General features: G+C 37.2%; 1 protein-coding gene across 3 annotated transcripts in view; it reads left to right on the top strand.

The window, feature by feature from the left end:
- The window catches only part of zmp:0000001167 (protein phosphatase 1 regulatory subunit 12A), a 179,566-nt gene that overhangs the window by 145,789 nt on the left and 10,593 nt on the right, over positions 1–23,184 (top strand). For all 3 annotated transcript variants that reach the window (XM_051922020.1, XM_051922019.1, XM_051922015.1), the window contains exons 12-15: positions 12,376–12,513; positions 17,281–17,394; positions 19,945–20,035; positions 20,553–20,705. In XM_051922020.1, the coding sequence (XP_051777980.1) occupies positions 12,376–12,513; positions 17,281–17,394; positions 19,945–20,035; positions 20,553–20,705 (496 nt within the window). The remainder of the gene's footprint in view (positions 1–12,375; positions 12,514–17,280; positions 17,395–19,944; positions 20,036–20,552; positions 20,706–23,184) is intronic.

The raw sequence follows: 23,184 nt of genomic DNA on the forward strand, positions 1-23,184 counted from the left end.
CATTTATATTGGGGGGACAGACTCTTTTTACTACTCTGGGAGTTGGCCTTCCTCTCTTTCTCAGGTTGTTGGCATTGAATGGAATTTAGTTTTGTTAAGTTTGACTTGATTGTATGGAATGTTACATGCATTTAGTAAATTCAATATAATATAAAAAAATAAAAGAAAGTGGTTGAGTGTATAAATGTTGCAGGGCCTGCTTTTGCTCTCAAAGAAGCCTCATTTCTTTAAGGCATGGTTTCCACAAGATGTTGAAAACACTCCTTTGAGATTGTGGTCCATGTTGACATGATTGCCTCACGCAATTTCTACAGATCTGTCAGTTGCACATTCATGCTGCACATCTCCCATTCTACCACATCACAAAGGTGTTTTATTGGGTTCAGTTCCAGAGACTGGGAAGTTCACCGAAGAACACTGAAGTCATTGTCATTTTCATGTGACTTGGTGCATTGTCATGTTGAAAAGGGATGCACATGGTCGGCATCAATACTCAAATAGGCTGTGGCATTCAAGCAATGTTTTGTTGGTATTAAGATGCCCAAAGTATGACAAGAAAACATTCCCCACACCATTAGACTTCCACCATCATCAACCTGGACTGCTGAAACAAGGAAGGTTGAGTGCAAGGATTCATACTATTGCCACCAAATTCTGCCCCTACCATCTTTGTGTTTCAGCAGAAATCAAGATTTGTCAGACCAGGCAAATTTTTCCAATCTTCTGTATTCTGGTTTTGGTGAGCCTATGCTCACTGCAGCCTCTGCTATCTGCTTTTGGCTGACAGGAATGGAACAATGACACTGTATTTTACTAGTGTAGCCCATCTGCCTCAATTTTCAATGTATTGTGCATTCTGAGATGATATTCTGTAAGTTCGCTCATTTCTGGCCATTCTTCTCTGACCACTCTCACTAGCAAGGTGTTTCAGTTCTCTGAATGGCTGCTTCATGGATGTTTTTTGCACCATTCTGAATAAACTCTGGAGACTATTGTGCATGAAAATCCCAGGAGATCAGCATTTACATAAATAATCAAACCAGCCTTTATGGCTTCAACAGTCATGCCACAGTTGAAATCACTGAGGTCACATTTTTCTCCATTCTTGTGTTTGATGTGGACTTTAATTGAAGCTCTTGACCTGTATCTGCATGATTTATGTATTGCTCTGCTGCCATATGGCTCATTAGATATTTGCATGGATAACCAAGTGTGCAGGTGTTCCTGATAATTTGTCAAAGGAATGTATCCTCCTCATTTTATGACAATATACTTTCTATCACCCATATTAAAGAAAGATTAGGGAAGTCCGTCTGGGAAGTATGTTTTAATGACTTCCATATAATAGAATTCTGTTACTACAAAATTCCGCTTAAAACGTAAATGTTCAAAAGAATGAAATTTATTATTACTGTAGATTATTTCTAAATCCAAAGTCAAGAATCTTGCATGTATTACATTTTTTAAGTTAAGAGTTGTTTGAAAATTTAACTGTTGTGTATGGGTGTGGTTGACAGAGGCATCTCAGACTTAAAGTGCCTTCTAGACCATACCATATTCAGACTTAAATGATGCTAGTTAGTTCTTAGTTGGTGCACAGAGCAAAATATAAAAAGTGGAAATCATGTAATAAATTTGAGTAGATGTTCATTGTGACAGTGTTAATTGGCCTACTTATTATACCTGTAGGTGTAGAGCTGATCATCTCTTAATATGTTGCTCAAAATTTTCCAACAGGGAGCAAAAATGTAAACATTTTTATACTTTTTGTATATTCTAGATATATGAACTGTTAAAGAAAGTTTATCAAATTCAGGCTAAGATTTCTAAGGAATTTCTCCAGTATACCTAATACACTTGGTAATGATAGTACAGATAGTACTAAAGAAAGGCATTCTCCATGTTCAATTGTGTCTGGAATTAGTTCTTGAGTTTGTCATCAATAAGCTGATGTCAAACTGGCTAGTATTCCAGCATATTTTTCTTGGATATTCTGTGTGATATTTAAAATAAAATATAAAATATTATTTCCTCAAAATTAGAAAATCTAATATGCTCATATTTCAGTGAGTAGAAATCATTAAGTCCTGGTTTTCTTTTTGACATTGTACCAAATAGCACACAATTCAATTAATAACGCATAAAATGCTTATGAATAAAATAGATATTACAAAATGCACAATGTACTCACATAAAAATACAAATTTTGTGAAACACACAATAAAGTAAAACAATTTCAAACTGATTAACTTAATTAGATCCTAACAATATACAGTGCCATGAAAAAGTATTTGCCATCTTCCTAATTTCCTATATTTTTGCTTATTCATAACATTTAATTCCAACAAATGTAGAATAATATAAAAGACAACCTGACTAAATACAATAGTTTTTAAAAAGGATCCTGTTGTATCAGAAACCTTATGTCTTCATGTTATGTAAACATTGGCTGCCACTACAAACTACACAAGGTAAATAACATATTTTAAAAAAATCATTTTTGTGTGGAACTTTCCTTTAAGGTAGAAACCAGGAAGATGTTCTTTACATAAAGAGTTGTGGGAATCTGAAACAGAGTTATGCAGTTGAATCGTAAACCTTGTCTACTTTTAAGAAGTGTCTGCATGGCATACAGGACAACTTGCAGTATCTGTTCATTTGTAATATGTGTTGATCAGTTGTAGGCCTGTTTTGTTTTTTCTTTAATATACAAGTCAGTTTGTATATCACAGTGCCTTGCTTTTATTGTTTTCTGTGCAATCATTTTTACATTTTTGTATTTTGCACAGTATGGCTTTATACCTGAACAAGTATTTTGATGTGTTAAAATACAGAAGATTTATGTCCATGCGTTGGATATTTTTTAATTAAGAGTGTCTTGTTTTTATGTTGAATTAAATGTTGTAATTCACTTCTGCTCTTGCATTCCCATAAAAGTTAAGCACTTAAATTAATTTTTTAGTAAGTTTTGGATCCAACTATAAGCTGAAAAAATGTGCATGCTGTTTGCAGGAAAGGAAGATGAGGAAATATTTTGGTGTGCTCTTCCAGTGGGAAACAACAAACAATTCAGACATCAGAAGCACTTAGTGAACTTGTAGCATTTTCTCTTTATGTTTAAGCTGGTCCATTGTTTTAAAATTAAATCATTGAATGAATAATTCAGGTATAGTCCAACAAAATGAAATGTGAATTTAACTCAACTATTTATAAAACACAACAAAAAGTTATTCAATAGAATTTTAAGTACAATATAAAAAGGAAATATGAAAAGTAGAATATTATTTTAAAAGGTGATGACCAATTTATTTTTTAATGTAGCACTGAAATAATGGGCTTTGGGGTTTCATAATGTACATGCTATATGTACTGCATCATGCTGTTAATTACTTCTAACTTTTTTCATAGCTTTTGAAAACTGTTGTTGCATAATCCTTTTTAAATATAAGGGTGACTCAGAGAGCCACTGTAGCAGGAATATATGGTTAGAGTTCAGGATAGTAATATTCTGTGCCACGATATATTTACAGAAACATGCCCACTTGTTGCCATGCTGCAGCAAAAAAAAAAAAAGGAACCTGTGAATTTAGAGAGAAAATCGTGAACATGCTACTCAGCAATATTGGAATTCACTGTGCTTTATTTGATGCTGTAAAAATGTAATTCAGCTGCTTTAAGTAAATATCCAAAGAACAACTGAAAAAACGGTCCGGTTACCTTAACTCATATAAATAATCATTATATTTAAAGAAACAATAGAGAGTTCATGTAATTTCAGTTTCAATAACATGATATTTTAAAATGAATTACAGGACTGTTTCATGCCCGAAAGCCCTTAGATTTGATCTTAGAGGGATAAGGCTATGAAAACCCAATGTTGCAGTTTTGAAAAATGCATGAGAAAAGTACTGCTAATAGTCAAGTGTATGCTTTAGTTCATTTTATGCTTTTACTATCTCACTTTACTGTGATTAAAGTGAAACAGATATTCAACTTAATCCACCTAAACAGAACTTGGCCTGTACTGGTGCAGTCAATTAATATGAGAGCCATCCATCCATCCATTTTCTGAAGCTTCTTCGCCCATAAAGGCAGGGTTCAGGGGAGCTGGAGCCTGTTGTGTAAACATTCATTGCAAAACAGAAACACACTCATTCAGAGCCAATTTACAGTAAATACATAACCTAGCATTATTAAAATAAAATATTTTATATCCTATACCCTTTTCAAGGGTGTGAAGGCACATGATAATTAGTGATAGGTGAACCCTGCTGAGTTTGCTTGCCTGAATGGTTCAAGAACTTGTCAAAATGCATTGAGGTCAGTGGGGATGGGAAAAACTTGGAGTTTTGAGTAGATTGTAATTGTGCAATGATCTTCTAAGTGTTTGGCTAGGAAAACACCATCCAACTATGATGGAATGATTACTGTGGCCAAAAATATGACCTGAGCGGTGAGGCAGCAGTGATAACCACTGATCTAATGTGACTTCCCAAGATAAACTTAATAGAATTAAAAGTCACAATAGTAAAATTTCTTGCAGACAGGAAGCACTAATTCACTAAGGCTTACACCAACAGATTTGATAACAGGTCTCACCTTTGTTTAACTTATATAAGTATATTTTTTTCTGCCTGATGCTTTTGTACCTTCACTGCCACTGATATAAAATGCACAACATGCACACGGATTTTCTACTCCTTCCTGTTTCCATTATCTGCACAGCACTCTAGGTAATACTGTTAAAGGGGTAGACTCAAGTATTGCACACAGGTCACCTACAAAGACGTGCAGTTAATTCCGTAAGTATTTGGACAGTGACAGTTTTCATATTTTTGGCTCCATACGCCACACAATTGAAGTGTTAGCTTTCAGCATTAATTCAAGGGTTTAACAGAAGTATCATCTTTTCTAAATGGCTCAGAAAATTAAATTAAAACTGCAAGTCTATACTTTAATCACATCTTGACAGCTTCATTTCAAATTGTGGTAGCACACAGCCAAAATTATGAAAATTGTGTCACTATCCAAGTACTTTTGGACCTAACTGTACCTTTATGTTACCTTTAAGGGCTCGTTTATACTTCACACTCAGAACGTGTACATGCCCGCATCATGGCTGCCATGCGTTCCCAGCGTTCATTTGACGCATCCTCTAAAAGTCGGGGGGCGCAGTATGCTAAAAGTTGGAATGTGACGTCAGAGTCTCTGGTTACTATCTACATGTGACAGAAAGCTGCTTTCCGGATCCTACGAGATCGATGTGCACACTTCAATGTTTGATAAATGGTTCGATGTGGTGAAGCAAAATGCCGACATAATGTTTTCAAGGTGCTTTTATATTAAAGCGTCGTATATTCCAGATCATAATGACACAATACATTTTAAGTTTCGCATACTGACTTCTGTGCCATCATTTTTTCTAGGGCTTCCTCCGGACCTGACAGCAGCGGCAAAAAACAATAGATTGCCACAGAGAACACATTAAATGTATGATATTCCAACTCTCTGCACATTTAGAATCCTAAGATTTATACTTGATATCACTTCCATGGTGAAATGCATTAAAGTATGTATGTTACATTTTACAGATAAATCGTTAATTTCGTTTAAATAATGAATACTGTTAATAATTACACACATGGGGGTGACACGGTGGCAGAGTGGTAGCACTGCTGTCTCGCAGGGAGTCGCGTCGTTGGTATCCCTGCCTGGAGTTTACATGTTTTCCTGCTTTGTTTCCATGGTGTGGTCTGGTTTCCTTCCAAAGATATTCAGATTTGGTGACACTAAAATGACGCTAGTGTATGTGAGCGCTTGTATTCACCTTGTGATGTGCTGATGCCCCATCCAGGGATTGTTTCAGCCTTGTGCCCAATACTTGCTGGAATGGACACATCCCTGGATTGATGGATTTAATCATTAAACATCCTTTTCAGAGATATTGTGGTAAGGTGTCATCGGAATTTAATGGGTGTTCCAGGCAATTCTTAACACAGCGAAGCCGAACCTGTTCTCACTGTGATGATATCTTGCACTGCCACCTGGTGGATTCTGGCAGATTTCCGTAAAGTGCACGTGCAAGTATAAACAGTAAAACGCTTGCGTAGCAGGAGCGTCTGCTGCAACATGCGTTGCGTCGCGTGAAGTATAAACCCGGATTAAGACATAAATACACCGACACACTGCCAGTTTCCTTCTTCATGAATGTTTTGTGTTTAAATGTAGGGTTTGTGTTACATGCCTGAGGGGTACATTTTGGCAAAGTCGCATCCAACATTGGCTGCTACAGCTCTGTGATGTCTCACTGGCCTTGTGAAGTAACTTGGTGCACTGGGGGGAAAAAAAGTTTGTCTAAGCCATCCACACATTGAATTTTCAGGAAAATATTCAACACTGGCAAACACAGAATATTTGCTGCAAAAAATGCTTTGGTGAATTTTGACAATCAACAATCAGCACTAATAATATGTAATCCTTTGTGATGTGTTTGGAAACTATTACCTGGAAAGAACCTGCTAGCTTTTTTTGAACTCATTGGTTACAGTGGCAGAGGTACAGACATCCTTTACTTGGGTGAAAGTTTTTGTGGTATTTTCAAGACCAAAGAACCCCTAACGGTACTTTTTCTTTCACTTGCCCTCAGTCACATTTCTAAGGGAGAAAGATTTAGTTTTGGCATTTATTTTTAGTGGACGATAAAAGTCTTTCTTTCAGTAGTGTACCTTCTCGGTTTCTGTTGTGAGCAAAGTTACAAACATGTTTTGAACATTTGAAATTTCTTTGATTACCGCTCTTATTTTGTAAGTGGTAATTCAGTTAGTAGTTTTGCCTGTGCTATGTAAGTTTCTTTTTTGAGATTTGTTCCTTCTGTGTAGCAATTAGATGTATGTTATACATTATTTGATAATGAAGCATATAGTGACGCCGGACCAGTTTCTCCAAAGATGTATAAAATCAAGCCTTTCTTTGTTCACTGCATTCGAAACTTTTCTGGGAGTTACACTCCAGAGGGAGATCTTTTCAATTGATGAAAGTTTACTGCTATGGAAAGGCAAGGTGGAAGGTGTACATTCCCAAAAAAAGATCACGTTTTAGGATGGAATCCTATAAGCTTTGTGAGGCAAAAAATGGATGTGTGTGGAAGGGTTGATGTGCGTAATTTTACAATAACATTGCGGATTGTGCTAACACTTGCGGAAAAGCTATACTGAATCAGGGTTATCTGATAGGACTAGACAATTACTACAGCAGTCCCGAGCTGTATGAATTTTTGAATTTGATGGAAATTGATGTAGTAAGAACAGTAAAATAAAACCGAAAGGATCTGCTAAAATCTGTGATAACAAAAAAATTGAAATCGGGAGAAGTTGTGCTGCATTCAGAAATAAGTTGATGGCTTTGAAGTGGAAAGATAAGAGAGATGTTTGCATGCTGAGCAAGATATCTCATAAGAGATGCATAGTGCGTTTGTCACACAAGAAGAAGAGGGAAACATTATACTGCTGCAGAGACCTAAATGTTCCACTCTGCTCTGCTTTGTGCTTCTGTGCGTACCACACGCAACTGAAGTACTAAGTGAAAAATGGAAAATTTGTACATAGTGTAAATAAATCTACAAAAAACTAGCATGAAAATAGCTTATGGTTGCTAAAAAAATGTAAATAATTTTGTTTGTAGTTTACATTTTCTTTTCTTCTAACAGTTGTCAATTGGATAATATTCTAGCAAAATTCAACCATTTCTATCAACAGATAAAAAAAACCCCACCAGGGGAGTGACTACTGAAGAAGGGGCCTCCATTAAAGGGGTTAAAAACACAATTGACTTGGAAAGTATGAAATCTTTTTGAATCTCCTTTTCCAAATCAGGGTTGCAGGAAACCAACCCCACTTGGGCCACCAGTCCATTAGAAGACACACATACACATTCATACTTTGATAATTTTTCCTAACCTTGTATGTTTTTGAGTTATTGAAAAACCCCACATACAATGGGGAGAAAATATTTTGTCCCCTCAAACAGCAACTGGGCAGAAATTCACACCCTGTTTGTGAAGCTGTTGCCATTGAATATGTGTTTTTTTTCGTTTTTTTTTTTTCCTTAAACCTTTCAGAATTTTCTACCTAATCTGACATTAATATTGGATTACTATGTGCTATGTATGCAGCCCAGAGTTGAAGTGAAATGCATTGCTACCTAGTGCATCCAGCATCCTGTTTTGAACTTTGTGCCTGGTTGTAGTCAAGTTTGCACATTCTCCCCATTTCTGTATGGGTACTCTGAGCAATGTCTGATTTCTGGTATTTTTTTTTTTTTTTTTATTGCCAGTCAGATGCATCTCATCATGCTGGCAGTATACAGATCTGTGAAAGGACTTTTGAGCAGGGTAATGAATCATGACACAAGACTGGGAATCTCCTGAAATGTTTCCAGGAACATAACAGTAAATTCAGCTTAGAACATGGTATTCAAAACAGCAATTCAGGACCAATAAATTGGCAACAAATATGGGAATCATTGGAATTCAACATTGGAATGTGTCAGTATCTTTCTATCACATTTGACATCTTGTTGAATCTATGCCACAAAGATTTCAGGTTATTTTGAGAGCAAATACAGACACATTATATTCTTAGCAAGACATAAAAGAAATGTGGTGCTTAATTCTTAACTTAATAAAAGCATAGTTAGTATGTGAGCTTGAGACAGAAGTTTTTATTTTTTTTTTCCCTTCTTCTGTGAGTATACTCAAATGCAGAACTAAATTGTAAACAGAGTTTTGACATTGGACTCATCTGAAATTAATTTGAAACGTATCTCTTTCCACTTTTGATTATTGGGTTTGAGTAGTCATTCATATTTTGATATTTTAATAGATGAGGAGATTGTTAAATATACCCACCTTTTATGGTCATTTGCATAATATTTTCAGACTTGAAAGCAGCTGTAATATGGTTAATGAACATTTAGTGCAGAGGTTAACTTTGGCCTTGTAATTGAAACTGTTGTAGAGAAATATTGCTTATTTTATAAAGAAAGATCAGACAGTGTTATTGAGCTGACAAGCTGCTTTACATAATAAACATAATTTATAGTATGTGTTAATAATTTTACAGTATGTGGCCAAAAATAATTGATTTTCTGATTTCATATTTGAAATGTAACTGGTTCAATGTCTTAATTTGCTGTTACTTGAGGGGTCTGATTACACAGGGCTCTGGAAAGAGTAGTGAATGTCAGAATTCCAACAAATCTCTCCTCTTTCATATATTTTACTTGGGGATAGGTATTATATTGCTAGTGAAATGGCTGGAGTTTATGCAGCAATCATAGCATTTCATCCCTTTGGTGCCAAATTTATGGCCTGAATATAGTTATGTGATGGAGGTGACCATTCTTCAGATTTTTGTTTATGCTGACTGTGATATCTGTGTGTCAAGTGTTACACAAGTAGCCATAGACCTTTTCCAACATTTCATATATGGCAAACTTAACATAACACTCTGTTGGATGAAAGTTTCATTTATTTTTACTCCCCTTTGTTCATAATAATAATATTTAAATTATTTTGCAATGCGTAATTCCAACATTGTGTTCTTTAAAATGAGTTGCACAATGTATTATAAAGGGTAATATCACTGTACCACTATCAGTATGCTCAGGCTTTGTCTGGGATGTATTTAAATATTCTCTTTAAAAACATATTGTGCCTTATTGGAATGTTACTATACATTAGATTATCTGCCATTGATTTATTCACTCTCACTTTAACTGCCACACTTGAGTGTGACAAATAGAAATTGTTAATCATGATGTTGCAACCATGTAGATTGTGTGTGTGTATTTTTCCTTTTCTTTTACCAAAATAGTATTAACACAGCTTAATAAACCCACTTAATGCAATTCACGGTCTTACAAGGCTAGAGGCTATCTGGGCAGTATTAGGTAAAAAATAGCCTTGGATATGCTGTGTCCATTACCAGTCCATCACAAGGAACACTTATGGACAAGTATACAACTTAGTTGCAAGTTAACCTATCATACATTTTTTTAAATGTTGTGGCACTGAAAGCCATTTTTATTGTAACAGTATATTTTAAAGAGGATGTTCACTGGAATCTAAGCCAGGTAAAGGCATGGCTAAATGACATTAAAATAAAGTCATGACATAAAGTGATAACATTCATATATTTTGTGAATGTCCTAGTTGTGGGTGAGAAAACATGAAGAATATCCACATATTGTCATTTTTAAAATTTTTTGTAATGGTTGCTGAGTATTTACTACATAGTATAGCATTTGTAGTCTCCACTTGAGGTTCCATCCTTGTTTTGGAATAGCATATACTGTAAATACATAAAATAAAGAGTAGATTGTCCATATAGAGATTACAAACAGGATTCTTGATGTGTATGGTGTAGACAACAAAGGAGATATGCTGTGCTTTTCAACATGAATGTTCAGTGATACAGATATTACAAATTTTGCAATAGATTTCAGCACTTAGTCGTGGCCAAAAGTTTTGAGAATGACTCAAGTATTTGTTTTCACAAAGTTTGTTGTTTCAGTGTTTTTAGATCTTTTTGTCAGATGTTTCTATTATATAATGAAGTATAATTACAAACATTTCATAAGTTTCAAAGGCTTTTATTGACAATTACATTAAGTTTTTGCAAAGAGTCAATATTTGCCATGTTGGCCCTTCTTTTTCAAGACCTCTGCAATTCACCCTGGTATGCTGTCAATCAACTTCTGGCCCAAATCCGGACTGATGGCAGCCCATTCTTGCATTGATCAATACATGGAGTTTGTCATAATATGAGGGTTTTTATTTATCTACCCACCTCTTGAGGATTGACCACAAGTTCTCAATTGTATTAAGGTCTGGGGAGATTCCTGGCCATGGACCCAAAATTTTGATGTTTCTTTCCTGAGCCACTTAGTTATCACTTTTACCTTATGGCATGGTGCTCCGTCATGCTGGAAAAGGCATTGTTCATCACCAAACTCTTCTTGTAAGGTTGGGAGATATTGCTGTCAGAGAATGCTTTGGTACCATTCTTTGTTCATGGCTCGGGATTGGGTCATCACCAGTGCAGAGCTTGCTCAGGAATGGAATCAGGCAGGTGTGAGTGCATCTGCACGCACAGTGAGGCAAAGACTTTTAGAGGATGGCCTGGTGTCAAGAAGGGCAGCAAAGAAGCCACTTCTCTCCAAGAAAAACATCAGGGACAGACTGATATTCTGCTGAGGACTGGGATAAAGTCATTTTCTCTGATGAATCCCCTTTCCGATTGTTTGGGGCCTCCAGAAAAAAGATTGTCCGGAGAAGAAGGGGTGAGCGCTACCATGAGTCCTGTGTCATGCCAGCAGTACAACATCCTAAAACCATTCATGTGTGGGGTTTCTTCTCAGCAAATTTTGTGCCTAAGTACTCAGCCATGAATAAAGAATGGTACCAAAACATCCTCCTAGGGCAACTTCTCTCAACCATTCAAGAACAGTTTTATGACGAACAATGCCTTTTCCAGCATGATGGAGCACCGTGCCATAAGGTAAAAGTGATAACTAAGTGGCTCAGAGAACAAAACATTGAAATTTTGGGTCCATGGCCAGGAAACTCCCCAGACCTTAATCCCATTGAGAACTTGTGGTCAATCCTCAAGAGATGGGTAGATAAACAAAACCCACAAATTCTGATGATAAACTCCAAGCATTGATTATGCAAGAATGGGCTGCCACCAGTCAGGATTTTGCACAGAAGTTGATAGACAGCATGCCAGGACGAATTGCAGAGGTATTGAAAAAGAAGGGCCAACATGGCAAATATTGACTTTTTGCATAAACTTAATGTAATTGTCAATAAAAGCCTTTGAAACTTATGAAACACTTGTAATTATACTTCAGTATACAATAAAAATATCTGACAAAAAGATCTTAAAACCTTGAAGCAGCAAACTTTGTGAAAACCAATACTTGTGTCATTCTCAAAACTTTTGGCCACGACTGTATATTGTGTTTTTCAGAAAGTCATATTCAATGACATAACAATCCGCTTTTTTTTGTTTTTAATAATCATATTTGTATCAATGTTCATTATAGTGAAGTAAGAAGCACAGGCAATGCTTTATAAAAGATGAAGCCAGAATGGCATTTGTTTCAAAAAGCACCATCTCTGTTTATGCTGTCACAAAGAATAGATGAGACCTGACATGTACCCACCCAACCACCAAGAGAGAATCTTGAGAACAGCCAACCAACCTGGATAATCCTGGACAGTGGCATTTTGCATCATTTGTTGTTGTTCACCACTCACAAACACAGCTCTAGGTCATTTCAAAGCTGCATATAATAACATTTTTCTTTTTTCAGCCCTTTAGCCCGCAGTAGCTCTTTTCCACGGCATCTAACCTCTGACAGCAGCTCTGAACCCAGCAGTGTCTTGCCACGTCGTATTAATAGCCAAGGAGGAAACGAGATTACAGACTTACCCTCATCTTTCCAGCGGAGGTGAGATTGTTGTCATTAGAGAACAGTAAACAGGGGTAATTGTCTTGTAGCAACATCAATCCAGGAATATGATGAATTGTATATGAGCAGGTCAGTTAAGGATTAATGAAAGTACTTTTTGCAGTACACATTTTATAAAAATTTTTCTGTTCTTTCCAACTATACTACTAATCATTAAAATTTCCTCCTCTCTTAGCAGCCTCTTTCCACAGTGAGATCCTTTTAGATCTCTGCCTCATACAACTTTGTCCATTTCTGAGACAATCTGTGCAAAATCATTACTTCTGAGCCATCTGTTCATCTAACAGCTATTTTACATGTGTTTATTTTGTTAGAGTATGATGTTCTTTGCTATTTAATGTAAAACTTGTACATTTGACGAAAAATATTTAATATAACTATGCCATGGAGAGTCTAGAGTTAGAAAGTAAGCTGACAAAAAAGACTTGCAAGTTGTGGCATACTTAATGCTATCCTCTACTCTACCATCCAGTATACTAGAGAATGAAAAAGACTAGGATGTTGCGCTGTCAGTCAGTCAGAACAGGGGCACGGGGTATGCTGGAGCCTATCCCAGCTACCATAGTGTTGCAAGGCAGGAGCAAACTCTGGACAGAACACCAGTCCATCAAATGGAAAACATACATACACAGTACACCCACAGACTAGGGTCAATTTAGTATCACCAATCCACCTAACTTGCATGTATGGGAAGGAAACTGGAGCACCTGGAGGAAACCCACGCAGACATCCAAACTCCACACAGGGAGGACCTGGGACGCAAATCCTGGATTCCTTAGTGAGGCAACAGTGGTACCACCTCGCCACCGTGTCACCCAGGGTATATAGTGTGAAATCAAAAGAGGTAATGTTTAAGCAGTATAGAATACTTGTGAGGCTGCATTTGGTCCCCATATCACAAGAAGGACATAACACCACCAGTGAAAAAAAGCTGTTAGAACAATTCTAGCACTGTAGTGTGTGGGTTGTTAGGAAATACTGAAAACATTAAGTCAACTTAACTTAAGCAAAGTTACTTAAAAATTACACGAACAAGTGTTTGTTGTGAATGGTGGTGTTATAGCACATGAGAGCCACTATTTTAACACTGGAATTATCAAAGCCTATGAAAATACTTGTAAATCTGGCCCACCTTAAATCCCTTCACACGTCTCTGTCAGTGTCTTTTGGCTTGTAAATGTGCCGATCAAGACAAGCAGCAAGCAGCCTACTATCCCATCCCCCCCACCACCGCAGAACGGGCACAAAGTTCTCCCAGTTCCAGCCTTGATTATCTGGGAGTGAAGTGCTGGACTTTTAGAATGGAAATAGGTTGTTATTTGGAACACATGCATCTCACTTGTGTTCCATTTCTACAATAATCTGTGTAAACACATCGTTAAAACAAACGTTTTTCATATTTTAGCAATAAATGACAAAATGTAGACATAAACTATGTAATGTGTGAAGCCTGAAGTCCAAAGATCAAATAAACACTTTCACAAAAGGTTCAAGGATAATACAACAGCTTCCTTGGCACAGTGGTAAGAATTGCTGACTTGTAATCAACAGTCCCCCGGTTCGATCCTGACTGCCTCGTATATTTAACGTTTTGAGTAGTGAGCTGCTCATATTGTTAACATTATACAATAAAAACATACATTTCATTTGGATCTGTAACAGCTGGTGTAAATTTATAGTACTTGTAAAAGTGAGTGTTTTTTTTTTTCACTTTTATTCTCTCAGTCACGATCACAATGGGGATGGAATAGTAGGCTGCTTGCTGCTTTTCTTGATCGGCACATTTATAAGACAAAAGACGCTGACTGAGAGATGCAAAGAGATTTAACACTAGAATTACCAGAGTCTACGAAAAAACTCGTAGATCCGGCCCACCTTAAAACCGTTCTCACCTCTCTTTTGTCTTCTAAATGTGCCGATTAAGAGGAGCAGCGAGCAGCCGGCTATTCCATCCCCCACCGTCACAGAACGTTCACTAAGTTTTCCCAGCTCATGGCTTGTTTGATTATCTGGGAGTGACTGAACTGCTGGAGTTTTACAATGAAAATAATAGATCGCTATTTGGAATACATGCATTTCATGCGTGTTCTGTTTCTACAGTAATCTGTGTAAACACATTGCTAAAACAGAAACTTTTTCATATTTTAGTAATAAATGTTACAAAATGTAGGCATAAACTATAGAATCTGTGAAGCCTGAAGTCCAAACATCAAATAAAAATTTTCACAAAAAGTTCAAGGATGCTACAACAGCTTCCGTGGCTTAACGCTACGGTTTGCTGACTTGGGGCACAACAGCCCTGTCGTGCTACAGAGACGTGAGTTCGATTCCCAGCTTTGAAGAAATTGTTTTGTTTTTTTTTTCCTCAAATGGACATTGAATTTATAAATTGGTATGCACTGTAAATCGTTATCTTTAAAATGTCAATCGCGGTTATTTCTGTTGATTAATTCATGCTTTTTTACTTACAGTCAGAACAGGAGCTTTTTCTGCATATTCGGCTTCTGATCTGACTCAAACAGCGCCAGTATAACTTCACACCCGATCTGACGCTGTTCGTTTTCAAATAATATTGCATTACTTCGACGATGTTTTCTGATTGGTACTATTCGCGTCATAAAATGATTTCTTCAAAACGTCACATATATTTGTCTCTTTCTTTTTTAAAAATGTGCGTTGTAGCACGCAGCAACTGGCAACCTGCATGTTCTTGCGCACACTGAATAAGACCGCGCTATATGCAATCATCAGATTCAAATGTTAACAGTTATATAGCACAGAATGGAAATCAGCAGTTCTTAGCATTGCACCATGCAAGCTGTCATATCAACCGCCTACTGTAACTTGCTTTCTTTTTTCTTCGGTTATAGTCTTGAATAAAAGTGCACCTGTTTTGTTATACTTTTACATCAACATATGTTCCTGTGTTTGAGCTACATGGGCATGCTCAAAAAATACACGTATAATGCCACGAAAAGTGCATGCAGACACTTCAGTACACTGCAGACCTTTAGCGCGTCTTTATGTGAAAACAGCAGTATCAGATGGGGAGTGTCTGATGATTGCATATAGCGCTGAAGTTACTGCTCTTTACTAGGCTTTCCTCTGCATGTCCGGGAGTACAAAAGAAACAGCATACAGCAACACGTGGGGACTGGCAATATTGGGGGGAAAAAAACACGTGGTCGTATGTATCGTGATACACTGCAGAACTATAGAGCGTCTTTATGTGAAAACAGCAGTGTCAGGTGGGGGGCGGTAGGGAAGTATCCTGAACGCGACTGAGACAATGAAAAGTGAATTTTAAAAAATAATAAAGCTAACCTTTACAAATATCATAAATTACACTGGCTGTTACAGACTGAAATCAAATGTATCTTTTTATTCTAAAATAGTGAAAATAAGAACACTTCTCAAAATGGAGTTGTGCAGGATCGAACTCACGACCTTTGGATTCCCAGTCAGCAACTGATACTGTTGTGCCACGGAAGCAGTAATAGCTAATGCGTGTCAAAGTCGCACACTAAGGCGGCTTTTTTTGGCGGTGGCTTTTTTTTTTTTTTTACCTTTTGTGAAAGTGTTTCTTTGATATTTGGACTTCAGGCTTCATACATTATATAGTTTATGCCTACATTTTGTCATTTGCTACTAGAATATTGTAAACCGTTTCTGTTTTAACAATGTGTTTACACAGATTACTGTAGAAATGCAACACATATGAAATGCGTGTGTTGCAAATAACAATCTATTATTTCTACTCTAAAACTCCACTTCACTCCCAGATAATCAATCAAGGCATGAGCTGGGAAAAGCTTGTTTACGTTCTAAGTCGTTGGGGGGATGGAATAGCCGGCTGCTGGCAGCTTGTCTTTATCAGTACATTTAGATGACAAAAGATGCTGGCGGAGAGGTGAGAAGGGTTTTAAGAAGCGATTTAAGGTGGGCCGGATCTACGAGTTTTTTCGTAGGCTCTGGTAATTCTAGTGTTAAAGTTTGTTTTTCATCACTGAAGTTGGGTAACAATCATCCATCCATCCATTATCCAACCCAATATATCCTAACACAGGGTCACAGGGGGTCTGCTGGAGCCAATCCCAGCCAACACAGGGCGCAAGGCAGGAATAAATCCTGGGCAGGGTGCCAGCTCACCACAGGGCACACAGACACACCCACACACTAGGGACAATTTAGGATCGCCAATACACCTAACCTGCATGTCTTTGGGCTGTGGAAGGAAACCAGAGCACCCGGAAACCCATGCAGACACGTGGAGAATATGCAAACTCCACGCAGGGAGAACCTGGGAAGTGATCCCAGGTCTCCTTACTGTGAGGCAGCAGCACTACCACTACGCCACCGTGCCACCCGGGTAACAATCAATTTCACACAAATATTAGGAAGTATTTGATTACACTAAGGTAGAACTAACTTCAGATAGTGTATATGGAAAAGTTGACCAAGTAGAGCAGTTGAGAATCTCACTTTAAGGACCTTAAGATTTAGAGACATTTGGCCAGAAGAACACAAAACCTTTCACTATGTCGAAAGGCTTGTTTTTCCCAAAATGTTAGCTATAGTTTTATATCTAACAAAAAATGTTATGTTTCCTATGAATACTATTGTTTCATGGTGAAAGGACATCAGTCGTTACTACTTTTTATGTCACAATTCTTCTGAATTGAATTTAACTATGTCTGGCATTGAGCATGATTTACACTTTGAGGTTATCTCTGCTGTTTTTTTTAGATGGACCCGGGAGCAGTCAGAGGACAAGAGTATTCCTTCTACAGCAAGCACTACAACAACATCCTCCGTCACAACAACCACATCTGTTTCAAATGAATTCAAAGAGAGACGCAGGTAAGATGATAATCTATGTCAGTGTTTCCCAACCTTTTTTCTGTGGTGGCACACCTCCATTTTACTAACCACAAACATATATCTCATATATGTGCTCAACTGTCCAAAGAAGCTGGGACTACCAGAGACGCCGGTGACAAAGCCAGCTCCAAGATTAGTGTTTGCAGACACAGCACATAGTGAGCACGTTGGTGGCATCTCCCAGCTGCTTTTTTCCTTTGCCTACCACTCTCTGCCTCAGAGATAACTCATATGCCCAGTATGCAGCAGACCAGTGAGGTTTGCTGATGACCAAACACCCAGACAAATGGACTGTAGCAGCCTGGAGACACAACTTGAAGTGCTCTAAGTGCTGTATTAGCAACATAGGGATCATGGAGCTGCTTTTATGCCAGCTTCTTCAGATATTCCTGTCCTCCTCAGACAAGTCTCCACCACCTGCAGAGCTTGTACCTCTCATGTTCAGACCCAGGTACATTATAGTATTATTTCCACAGCACACCTAGGTAGCTATCGTGGCGCACCATGTGAAGCAACACTCCTGAGGAAAACAAACCCTGGAGGGTCTATCGTCAGTTACAGAAGGTAAAATGACTGTTCTAATGACCAAGGTCAACTGGCCACCTCAGCCCCCATCCCTTTACAATATCAAAAGTATTTAAATTAAGCCACTGCTGTAAAAACTGAAGTATAACATGAAACTGATTGGATCCCATTTAATCCTAAATGCCCACAATTTGTCTGATGTTACTTTATTTAGGCTGGCTATGAAAAAGTGGTAGCAAATACCATACCATGGTTATGGGAAGAGTAACAAGCAGAGCAGTGTTAATGCCAGATCATAATGTTTACCAAATATTTCTTTTTCATCAAATGACCAACAACCACAATCGTAAATAGGTCATAATTCATAGTTCAAGTAATGATCCTTATCTTACATTAAAAGAAGTCTACAAATAAAATAATTTGACAAGCTAGTGAATAATGCACTGCAGTTTTGCAAGAAATAAGTACATAAATTAAACTTGGTGTTTTGTATAGTGGGAACTCAGCTGGGGAGACAAGTTTCAGATAGCTTTATAATGCATGCAGTGTACTATAGACTAGTTTCATATGTGAGACTTAAGTTACTTGGTGTAAAGCTAATATTTAGAACTTCAAAGTTAAAAATAAATGCATAAAATTAATCTTTCCCACGGAATTTGATGAACTGCCCAAACTTAGGTGTGCAAAGCTTATAGAGACTTACACAAGAAGATTCAAAGCTGTAGTTGCTGCTAAAGGGGTGTCAGCAAAGCACTGCATTTTAAGGGTCTGAATACTTCTATGAATGAGAGATTTCAGTTTTTGATTTTTAATAAATTTGTAAACCTTTTTGTAAATATATTTTCACATTGTCAGTATGGATATTGAGTGTAGATGTATGGGCAAAAATGGCAAATTTTCCTACATGTTTTATATGTCACTTTTCTAATTTACTCAAAGTACTTTACATAGACAGTAGGGAAGCCTGTTCAACCACCAGCAATGTGTATCATCTACTCGATGTTGCAATGGCAGCTGTTCTTGTGTCAGTACGCTCATCACACATTAGCTAATAGGTAATGAAGTGGTGAGAGATATAGTTAAGCAGGGAAACAAACAACAAGTTTTTTCAAATAAATGCCTAGAGATATGCTATAATTACAAGGGTCAGGACCATTTTACGTCTCATCTGAAGGAAGACACCAGTGTTTATGGTACAGCTTTCCCATCACTGCACTTTGTCATTGGGATCCACACACAGGGTAAGGACTTCCTGATGGACTCGCCTTAACCTCATCCAGCAGCTTTCCCCAGTTGATCTCGATCCAAGTACAGGCTTGACCCAAACATGTTTGGCTTCAAGTGGGACTACCTATTCCAAAGTGCAGGTGGTATGGATGCTGGCATACTAGCATTTAAATGTATTCATTTCAAATTAAATCTTAATCTTAATTAAACACAATAAAGTGTGCAGAAAGTGAAGGGGTGTGAACACTTACTGAACTGACTGTGACATCTTTTACAATATTACAATTTATTTCCCTTTTTAATTTACTTTGTGAATAGTTTTACAGTGTAACCCCCAAATTGTTTTCAGTTTTTGCTGCCTTTGGATCAAAGTCACCCCATGTTGTATTTATTGTTAATGGCCATCTTGGCCACATGTAGAACTTTGCACTTATCAAATTAAAATGCATTTTCCAAAATTTTGCCATTATAAGATTGTACAGGTGTCATCAAAGGGCTATATTTATTTTTCCACCAATATTAGTATCACCTACAAATTTCACAGTTATCCTCAGTGTATTTTAATTATATGTAATATAAATTTAGAACGTATTGGTCTGAGCACAGATCTCTAACAGACTCCATTGCTGACTTTACCCCATGTGGATAACTTTACTTTGGTAAATTGCCTTTTATGCACTATGGCTTGTACTTCTGAATTAATCTTTGGTGCTGGAGCCTATCAAATGTTTCTTGATAGAATTCTGCAAAACTAACTGCATCCTTGTTGTGCTGTAGATCATACTTGACCCCAGTACGAGATGAAGAAGCAGAGGCTCTGAGGAAGGCCAAATCTCGACATGCTCGCCAGTCAAGGAGATCAACTCAGGTAACAGTTCCATACTGTTGTCATTTAAGTTCTAGATGTTTTCCACTTGCATTACTTTCTTGCTCTGTTGTGTTGACTTCTTAGAGGGGTCTGTTTAGTTTTTGGAAAAAGATTTTTTCAGTGGCATATGATAAAGAAGAAGATTGGTACCAGGCATTGACCACAATTTGATTTTTTTTCACCTAAAAAGCAAATTGTTCGATTTATGTTTTGCTTGATTACCATGAAACATTTTCTCGTATTAAACTGAAAAACACTGCCCTTGAGTGATAGCAGATTTCTTATTTTGAGTTTAAATAAGTGAAATCGTTTTGCTATTTGTGCCAGAGTATGTGCTTCTTCTAAAGAACTCAACACATTTTGGTAAAATGTGAAAACCATCTTTTAATCTGTAGCAATCAATTTATGTGTGTGGTGCACAAGAATTCAAAGCTGAAATCAAGGTTCACTATCTTTGTTTGTGGAGGTATTAGTGAGTAATTTTGAATAAATATGGATCTCTGTGTTTTTACTACAGGGAGTAACACTGACAGACCTGCAGGAGGCAGAAAAGACCATTAAGAGTGAGCAAGAATCTAGAGAACAGGAGAGGAAGAAGAAAGAGCAGGAGGAGAAAGAGCGAGCTGAGGCTTTGGCCAAGTATAGAAGTGGCCGTGCTGGAGAGGAAGGGGTGAGTATAAAACTGGACCATTAGAGTGGTGAATAGTCATCTTCAAAGGAAATGGGGTTTAAGATCCTTTCAGCTTCAATACTTGCATACGGCAGTAATTTCAGCTGAAAATGCATTTTTAAAAGTTGAGGACATTGTTACCAGTTATTTTGGTATTGAATGAATCAGTCTTAATTTTATTTAGAACCCTTGATTGTGTCAATTTCTGTGGAAATTGATTTGGTCGTAAACTGACTTGTGTAATGCTCTATGATGAAGAAGGTTTACCCTTGGGAGGGTCATCATGAAAGCAGTTCAGGTTAATTTGATTTGATAATACATTCTTTGGTATACAGACACACTGTTTATGACTTTGGAATAGCTAATAGAAAATGTCTATTCACAGCATCTTCTGTTTGTGTGTGGGCATTTTTGACTCAACCTCACACTTTAAGCTGACAGTGTTAGAACAACTTGCCAAATGTCTGAGTTATTTCCCCTTCTCAACGGTTTTGACTGTGCTTATCAATAGCCTGTTTAGTGTTTCTGTAATCAACCGCTGTAAACCGGGACTCAGGCATAAAGATATTGTTTTTATTCATTACATGATTCACTTTGTTGTTTGATATTATACTTGTATTTTAATAATTTTGTTCTAGCACTTTTGAAAACAATATTCTCTATTACAATGGTAATGTTTTTTTACTTGTATGTCTTAATTTTCTAGTGCAATTTGGGCCAGATATATTTTGCTATGATTTGCTGCCTGCCCCATTACATCTCCACTTGTGTAATTGACTACTGTTATATAATTTTTTTAACTTCATCGTTCATCAGCCACTTTTGAATTTGTCTGTGTTGTCATTAACTTGTATCACAGTTATATGTTCATTTGCAGTACACAGTCCTAATAATTTTTGTTCAGTGGATAGAGTTTATGGAGATGACCTAACAGAATCAAATCAAAAGTTACCTGCAAAATTATAAACTCTCATCTGTACACTGTACCAATAGGAAAGGATAGTTCAAAATTGAAATCCAGTAAATCACTACACAGTAGTAATAAATAAAATCAGTAAGAAAACAAAATCAAAAAGTCCAATTTATTGTTTTTCAAAGACAAGCTGTGTTGAAATAACTAGAGAGGAAGATCAAAAATGGAGAAAACATCCAGCGTAAAATCTTCTATATTGTAGAGCTGGTTCTCCATATGCTATCCAGTTAGGAACAATGTAGTGTTCTCCTGACACATTTCTGGGCTACTTCTAATGTTATTAGTCTTACTGATGAGCTAACAGAGTTATTCTCTCCAGCCCACAGTCCAAAATGAACTGTATTAATTATAGTATTAATTCATTGCAAGTATCCATTTGTTATCAGTATTTATCATACAGGTGTATGCAGTTTAACTCTTGTTGCTTTTACACCCCCCAATCCCTCCAGAACAAATGTTCACTGTCTTCATGTGGTATTACTCAGTGCTTTTAAAAACTAATCCCGTCATACTGTATGTAATTACTTTTAGTGCATCAGTATTGCAGGTGATCCCAACTTGAATTTTCGAGGGCTTCTCCCAATAATTGTACTTGCAATTCTCCAAATGATCGCTAGGATGTCAGTGTTTACTTTTGCAGTTCAAAACATATCAAATTCTTTTGTATGATTTCCAAAATAGCACATTCATCTTTTTATTATCTCTCTTGTGAATTGAGTTCTCTAGGTAACCGCTTGAAAGAAGCTGTTCTTACCAAATAGCAAACTGTGTCACCAAATGCTGTTACACATTTTGTGAAAAAAATCAACTACTAAATTGTTTGTTGCTAATTGTTGATTTCACATACAGCAATTGATATGCAAGTGACCATGACCCCTTGGCTGCTAAAGTCGGCCCCCACAGAAACTTAAGTTTTTGTTATCCTGGTCTGATATATATCTTTATAAAATATAAATATTTCCAGTTCCAGATACTCTTCTTCTTGTGCAGCTGGCATCTACTACTTTGTGATATTTTAAAGAGCTTAAATCTAGTCTTTCAGATTTTCCTTCAGATTATCACATAAACAAAATGCTTGTCTACCTGCCTTGCTGATTTAAATGGCATCATCCACAGAGCGCAGTGCTTACATTAAGTGAGCTGTCACTTTCAGGAGAATGGCCAATCTCTATATATATATAATTCACTAAGCCAGAAGACAAGTAGCCAACCATGGAAAGCACGCCGGAAGGGGCGTGGATTCACTAAACCGCTGACAAGTAAGACGCCAATGGAGCACGCAGGAAGGAGCCATGCCCACCAACTCTTAGACCATTGGATACGACAAAAAAATCTCAGCCACACCCACCAAACGGACGCAATGCCTCGAAAAACATGCCGTCATTTCTGTTTGTCTGAGCCACATTGACTTTTCATTAGTCAACCTCAGTGGAATCTTGGTTCACACAGAGGCAGCGCCAGAGAGAGACAGAGGCACACGCAGGCAGCGCGAGAGAGAGAGAGAGC

This window comes from Erpetoichthys calabaricus, chromosome 2 (assembly GCF_900747795.2).
Source record: "Erpetoichthys calabaricus chromosome 2, fErpCal1.3, whole genome shotgun sequence".
Taxonomy (NCBI): domain Eukaryota; kingdom Metazoa; phylum Chordata; class Cladistia; order Polypteriformes; family Polypteridae; genus Erpetoichthys; species Erpetoichthys calabaricus.